The 8,158-nt window shown below is 47.6% G+C and overlaps 1 protein-coding gene across 1 annotated transcript; it reads left to right on the forward strand.

Annotated features, from left to right (window-relative positions):
* Nucleotides 1-772: 772 nt before the first annotated feature.
* sox4a (SRY-box transcription factor 4a) lies at nt 773-3,338 on the forward strand. Its single transcript, XM_061092784.1, has one exon. The coding sequence runs from the start codon at nt 1,229-1,231 to the stop codon at nt 2,354-2,356; it is 1,128 nt and encodes a 375-aa protein (XP_060948767.1). The 5' UTR covers nt 773-1,228; the 3' UTR covers nt 2,357-3,338.
* The last annotated feature ends 4,820 nt before the right edge of the window (nt 3,339-8,158 follow it).

Here is an 8,158-nt window from a genome sequence, read left to right on the forward strand (position 1 = left end):
GGTGTGCTGGTTCACCATAATGCACTGACGTAGAGAAACATCATCTCCTCACTTGTGTGTGTTTGTAGTGGCTGTTGTGATGTCATGGTGCCAGGGGCCCGGCTGTAATGATTTTGTAAATGACAGGTTGGGTGAGTGATGTTTGGGGGGGGGTTAACCCTTCGCTACGTCCCTGCTCACCGTACCGCAGGCCGACTAACACAACATGTTGTGGCTGCCTTTGTGTTTTCTCAGCATTTCCTTGTCCCCCCCCCCCCCCCCTGTGACACACAATCTAAATTTAGCATGCATCCTCATGAAACTAATGAATCCCTAAGTGTATCCTTGCAAACTTCCCCCTTTGCAGCCGGGGAAAAGGACACTATGTTCCATTAAAAGACACACTCAACACTTACTTGTATATATATATGTTTAAATACACACACACACACACACACACACACACACACACACACACACACACACACACACACACACACACACACACACACACACACACACACACACACAAGTTCGTCTCTCTTCCAGTGCAGTCTGACAGGAATGAGGTCAGACACACTGATCCTCGTTGCACATTATTATTATTATTATTACCCGTTTTTTTTTATTCGGCCAATGGGAGGCCAGGGGGAGTGGCCTCGCTGCAAAACCGGGATGGAGACAGACGCTGATTGGCTGTTATATCTGGCGATGAGGGTATAAAGCGGCGAGGTTCTCGTTGTTGTGTTTACAGTCATATTACCGAGCAGCTCAGGCAACAGGGAGACTATGAGAACGCGCAGCTGCTCCCTTCACCCACATGGTTCCTCCTCCTCCTCCACCTCCGCCCGGACCCGCTGCGCTGCAGACAGCCTGCTCCACATAAGGGACTCGCACCGCAGCCGGCCACAGCGGCGCGGGCCCACTCCTGCAGGCAGAGTCTTCAGCCGCACAGGCAGCTGAAAGTTGCTGTTGAATAGATCCGGGATTTATTTCTTCTTTTTTTGTTGGTCCCTGTGACAGTTGAAGAGATCCCGAGTCTCCCGCTGCGAGCTGAACTGAAACAGAGACAGAGACAGAGACTTAGGTGAACTTTTTCTTTCTTTAGTCCATCATCTGTCCTCTTGAGCGCCTGAAATCAGAACAAGTGAGGAATACATCTGTTTTTTTTGGTTGGTGCACTTGAACTTTGTGAAAGCCCCCCCCCCCCTGCACTGAGCCGAGTGCCTCCAGACCCCTGGAGGAGAGGATGGTGCAGCACCTGAGCCAGACAGAGACCGGCGGGGACTCCACGGACACGGGAGAGATGGACCTGGAGATGGACGCGTCCCCGACCCCCGAGTCCCCCTCTCCCGGGGCGCGCAGGGACCCGGCGTGGTGCAAGACTCCCACCGGCCACATCAAGAGACCCATGAACGCGTTCATGGTGTGGTCCCAGATCGAGAGGAGGAAGATCATGGAGCAGTCGCCGGACATGCACAACGCGGAGATCTCCAAGCGGCTGGGGAAGCGCTGGAAGCTGCTGAAGGACACGGACAAGATCCCGTTCATCCGGGAGGCGGAGCGGCTCCGGCTCAAGCACATGGCCGACTACCCAGACTACAAGTACCGGCCCAGGAAGAAGGTGAAGTCGGGCGGCGGAGCGAGCAAGCCGGCGGAGCGCGGCGAGAAGAGCAGCGGGGAGCGGAGCGCCAAAGCCGGCGTGAAGAGGAGCAGCCCCGGGTCCAGAGGAGGGAGCAGGACGCACCGGCAGGGGGGGAGCAGCGGGAGGAGCACTGCGGGGGGACAGGACCACGCGTCTCCCGGGGACCACCAGGCTCTCTTCAAGTCCAGGTCAGTGTCCGGGGCCAGGCAGATCCCGGAGAAGCGCGCAGGGGAGGCGCGGCGCGGCCACATGTTCGGCGGGGCCGGGAGCCTGGAGAGCGGGCCGCCCTCCGTGGGGGTCCCGGCCAGTCCCACCCTGAGCAGCTCGGCGGAGGGCAGTGACCCGCTGAGCCTGTACGAGGAGCACAGCCCGGCGGCCGGCGAGGCTCCGCACACCGCGAGGCTCCGCTACTCCCGCGCCTCCTCCCCGACCCCCTCCGCCTCGCACTCCTCCTCCTCCGTGTCCTCCTCCTCCTCCTCGGATGAAGAGTTCGAGGACGAGCGGCTGGAGCTGAACCCGAGCCCCGGCTCCGAGAGCATGTCCCTGGGCGGCATGGGCTTCTCCGACGCCGAGCTGGACCGGGACTTGGACCGGGACTTGGACTGGAGCTTCGGGGAGTGCGGAGCGGGATCTCACTTCGACTTCCCCGACTACTGCACGCCGGAGGTCAGCGAGATGATCTCTGGAGACTGGCTGGAGTCCACCATCTCCAACCTGGTGTTCACCTACTGATGGGAGCCCGCTGGAGAGGAACCGCGACGTCCGCTGCACGGTTAGAACTGCTCGGCCCCCCCCCACCCAGACAGGCGTGTGTGTGTGAGTCCAGACCAGAATATTTCCGCCATTCTTTCACTGAATAAGGGAGAGTGGAGACAGGAAAGAGGAGAAGGTGGCCTGCGTGTGCGCGTTGAAGCCCCGCAGGCACGCGCATCGCTCACAGACTTGGACAGCGCGCGGTGACGGGAGCGCGCAACCGGGGGAAATGCTTAGTTTGCATTTGGACACCGAGGAGGAGTGAATGTAAGCAGAGAGCAGACACACGAACTCCAGCTCTGATGTTCCAGGCAGCCCGCCGAGGAGGAGGAGGACTGAGACTGAACTCTGAACCGTCATGTTATTTAGGCTCGGGTCAAAGGGACACTCACCGGAGAGCTCGTCATGTTGGGTTCTGTTTAAGATATAGCCAATTTCACATTGACCATCAAGTTGCTATTCAGGTGCAGTTTTTCTCCAAACTCGAAATAGTTTCAATATCAGCACGCATGCCCCTCCGCGATAAGGAGGATTTTGTTGTGGTTCAATGCGTAAAAAAATGTTCATTGCTGCGTAATTACGCAATTTTTTGTGTGACCATAGGACACAGTTCACTATCACCAGCTTCTCTTTCAAACGGCAGGACTTCAAAACAAAGACTGACTCCAAACTTCAGAAAACCTCTTCTGAACCTTTTTAAACACTCAGTGCACAATTCAGGACCAATGTTCCCCAACGCGCATCCTTTCTGCCTAGTGCTTCGACTTTGTAGTTCCAATGTGTCAGACGACGTTTTTTTATATTGATGTATTTATACCGGCCAAACTTTTTTATACATAGAAGTATTGTTCTCGTACAGGTCTCATTTGTGTTTGTGCACATACACCTGTCTGTATCCTGCGCGGAAGGGCTAGAAGTGTGTCTTATTTAAAATGTCTGACTTCTCTCACTTTTAAGGAGATTTGAGTGTGTCATGATTTTCTACTTGTATTTTTGTACAAAATCTATAGAAAGGGGGGGTGGGGGGTTTCCTGGCGAGTGGGTAGCCTATACAACATTGTTGTTTGGATCTACGTTGATGTTTAGACGTGCAGAGGGGGGGTTTGTTTGGCACAATCTGACCTCACACAGTGTTTACAGTATTTACCCACATGCTTCTTAATGGCACAGTGACTCTAGTTTCACCAGCCAAGTAAACAAAGCACCACTGAGGCTCCCGGCCTGAGTGGTGACGGTGTTTCCAGGACACATAGACCTAAAGTATATGAGTGAAAGATCCCAGAGAGTCACTGTTTTGGATAGAGCTAATACCTCTGTGTGCTTTTTATCAAGATAAGTTTTATTTGAACCACTGGATGGAATTTCACACTCATTCCACTTTGCCTAGACTTTGGAGGGAGGGAGATGTATGAAGTGCTTCATCTGTTATTGCGCAAATTGCATCAACAAAAAAAATAGTATTTAACCTTTCTGTACCTGTTGGCTAAGTATAGCAGGCTAATTGTTTTCCTATATTATGGCATGGCAAATAGCATTTGTATTTCAGATTCAGGTATATGTAGCTATAGCTGTTGTGTTTAAGATTTTTAAAAGAATAATAACATGAAGATATTTATGTAAACTGACTGTACTATAAGCAAAGATTGTGTGTTTTATGTATGATGATGATCAACGACAGGCACTAGGACAGCCATCTTTTGACATCCTTATGTTGAAGATGATTGTGGTCCAGGATTTTTATTTTGTTTGGGATTTTTTTTTTTTACCTTCAAGACATCTTTTGTATCGTCCCTTTTCTTTTTTCATTCGTGCAATATGCTGTGTATGATCATGTTTTGTCCAATCATGCCAATATCATTTGATGTTTCTTGCTCAATACCAGCCAATGTTTGGGTCAATCACTGCCTCTCAGACCTCTGTACAGATTGTTTTTTTGTTTTTTATTTGTTTTTCTTTTCTTCCGAGAAGGAAATAAAATCAGCTGGAACTGAAAAGTACAAAGTGTTTTCCCTCTCTTGTGGTTTTTCATCATCCAGGCAAAAAAACGTAGCATCTACTAGTTCACCAACAGTTGTGTTTCCAATGAAGAGACACCTGGAGCAGTCCCACATATTCAAGCATCCTTTTAAAAGGTGCAAGCATGCTCAACATAAGGTGAGCCTTCATTATCACATTCCACAACTGATCCTTAATCACAAACTCTAATCTCACGTTGTGATGTTACACTCTGTTTGTGCATGTAAATATGAATGTGTGCGTGTGTGTGCATGTGTTTGCCGTAGTGCAGCTGCAGATTGTGAATCGATAGGAGTGGTCTCTTTCTCTCTCTCTCTTACTCCATCTGATTGTACACGTGCAGAAAACGTGGCTGCCATGGAAACACTGTATCCAAGAGAGAGGGCGCAATCCACTTGGGAGCGGCGTGCCACTGTGTGTGTGTGTGTGAGAGAGAGAGAGAGAGGACACAGACTGATCCGTCAGGGTGGGGTTTGAGGGGTGCAAGGGTGTCAGACGTTTCTGCAAGGCATGACTGGAATAAAGGAGGAGGAGGGGGAGTGTGTCTGGCTGTGGGTGGGGGTGTGTGTGCCAAAGGGAGGGAGGGAGAGAGGGAGGGAGGCGAGGTAGCAGAGGGAGGTGTTTGCCTGTCCTGGTGGATCGAGCAGGAGACTGCTCCCAAATCCAATTAATTCCTTCTGGATGCATTCATTTGTCTCGTACATCTGATGAGAAAGGGAGGGAGGTAGAGAGAGGGAGGGAGAGAGAGAGACAGAAAGAGAGAGAGAGAGACCCCTTAGGTACAGTATTTAGTGTGTATCAATTTACGCCCTATTCCACAAGAGACATTGGTAATTATTTCCATCTCTCTCTCTCTTTCTCTCTGTCAGGAGAGCAGTGTCGTCTCCAGCTTTCCTCTGACATGTCAGGCCGGGTAATGAGAAAGATAAGGCATGGTCATTACACACACATCCAGGCCGCCGCCCAGACGCCGGCACCCACATGTCTGCAATAAGCCTGCAGTCGTGCGTGAGGTGTATTTAAGGTGTCCCTGTTTTGTCTCCAGAATCCGATGGATATTTGAGGATAAGCAGATATTGTTGCTCTTCTCATCCACACGCTCACACACTGACCCACTTTAAGACATGGGTATAAGTACACATGCGTTTAGACAGCTCTACTGTCTAAGACTCCACTCTACATTTTAGACATAAATATGCAATTTCACTAGAATGCATTCAGGTGACGATTATTCCGATTCAGACAACTTTATTAATCCTAAGAGGGCCATTCTTTTGCACAGTCTGGCCAATTCATATAAATAAAACATGTGAATAAAGAACACAAATTATGTAGCAGCAGGATTCAGAAATCAACATGCCAACAGACCAGAAGGTGAACACACTCTGGCTCTCTCAGGAGCCAGGTGATGACTAAAGACAATAAACGGTGGCTTTCCTTTCAGTAACCGCTTTCAGCTTATAGAGGTTTATTTTACACAACCACAAACATATGATAAGCTTGTAAAACACAACACGTAATTCATAATCAAAGGCCATCCTTTCTGACCTATCACAAAAATGCCAGAATCTAGTATGTGCCCCTTGTCACATTTCCCCATCTTGGCTTTTTACATAATTTAATTTCAGTTAATATCCAGAGGAAAAAAAGATCCAATGTTTGACCAAAATTGAATTATTAGAAATAAGTTAATAAAAAAGAATATACACTTGTGTCGCAGGACTTTATTTTTTTCCCTTCTGCCTCATTAATCATCTCATGATCATCCAGAATTATCTCTTGACCTTTCAGAGGGGGCTTGACCCCCAGGGATGAGGAGCCACTGGAGCAAATCGTCATAGATTAATTTAAGCTGAGGTCCAATCTGGTCCACATGTTTCATTATATCACATCGAATCCTATTGATGATGATTATGACTTTTTTTTTCAGACTCAGGGTCACGATAAAATACAACACAATGTAGATCAAAATACACATTGAAGCCCAAAAGAGTTAAACAAACATAAATATATGAATGTTAATGTCTAACATAAATACTTTAGCATGTAGTGTAATATAAACTAATATATTTGGTGATAAAAATAAGACATTTTCACAGTCATTGATCCGGTAGATACACATATGCATGATATTTCCTAGGATAGTTTGGAGAGTGTTGACTCCAGCAGCCACAAACATTTCACTCATACTACACCATCCACATCTCTTGAGTAATAACGTCATAGCATAATTTCTTTAAAGGTCCAGTGTGTGGTTTTTAGTGACATCTAGCTGTAAAGTTGAACATTGGATGTGAGCCTTCACACGATTCCTTTGTAAATATGACATAGGCTGTGAGAAACATAACAAAACAAACAGCAAAGACAAAAAAAATATGCAAAGTGCAGTCTATAGAGCCTGTGTTTGTTTTGTCCCTTCTGGGCTACTGTAGAAACATGCAGGTGACGGAGTACTTTTTGGATGGGAACCTGCACCCGACATTAAGGGCTCATTTTGAGGTCATAAAAAAAAAAAACAATTCTTATGTTCAGGTGATTCACAAATGAAAACATACTCATCAATGCTATATTTAATTTCTACCAATAATTAGACCAGCTTATTTTTTACATACTGCACCTTTAAGTTATTTTTTGTATTTCCCTGTGCCTCTTGTAGACGTTACACATTTGTCTGCCTGAGATACAGTAAAAAAAATTGTACATGATCCAGACCACTGCATCGTGATACACACACAATAGAAGAGCATTAGTGTGCGATTTCCACAAGGGGTTTAATGTGCACTGTCTCTAAGTGGCACACCTGAGTCCCCAGGAATATAACAGTGACAACATATAAGATAGACACCACCATAAAGAGAGAGAGAGCACTGCTCAGTGCTGGGCTGATGCACTGAAAGCCCTTGTGGGAATGATACAGGAATAATATAGAATACAATATCGACAGCAAGTTGAGATAAAAATACAATTAAGTCAACATAAAAGCACTTTGGAACCCCCCACACGCACCACGAGCCCTGCAGGAGCTCTGTAGAAGCGCAGGGGTGATTTCCCGAAGTTGAAGGCGGGACACAGACGTCATGAGGCGCGCGCACACACACACACACACACAAAGAAACAACACAAACACCGCTGTCATGGCACGCAGCCCAACTTTCTTTCATTGATTGCAGCCATTTGCGCGCGTCTGTGCAGCATCCAAGGGTCGATTCAAAGAGAAAAAGAGACCGAGAGCTTGGGGGGTTAAGAGCATTTCCAGTTCAGAAGTGTGGAGATTAAAAAAAAAGAGAGGAGAAAAGTTTGAGAAGTGAAACTGAACTTGGTTCCCGAGTCATGTGTCAGCGTTGGCAGTGGAGACAAAAGACGAAGGGAGTGGAACCTGGGATGACTGCGCGTAAAAGTTCGGTGGAGATTGGATCAGCAGCAGGTGGAGGAGGAGGAGAGGTAGGCTGCAATCACCTCTCTATCGCTGATAATGCACAAATACCATCATCCTTATTCAACCTGTAACAAAAGTTGCTTCTTATATTGCTGCCAATATGAACCCAGAAGTTGCTGAGGAAATGCGTTTCCCCAGAGAGAGAGGATTGGCATGTCTCTTTTTTTTTATTATAGATGTATTAAATGGCTGTGGAGGCAGATTGTGGGGAATCTGATACTTATCCTGGACTATAAACGCATCTTCTGCCAGATCACGATCCAGCGACCGCAGCCAGCCAGTCAGAGTTGAGCTGCGGCCAAAGTCTGCACCAGCTTCACTCCTGTAAA

Source organism: Limanda limanda, chromosome 19 (genome assembly GCF_963576545.1).
Source record: "Limanda limanda chromosome 19, fLimLim1.1, whole genome shotgun sequence".
Classification (NCBI taxonomy): Eukaryota; Metazoa; Chordata; class Actinopteri; order Pleuronectiformes; family Pleuronectidae; genus Limanda; species Limanda limanda.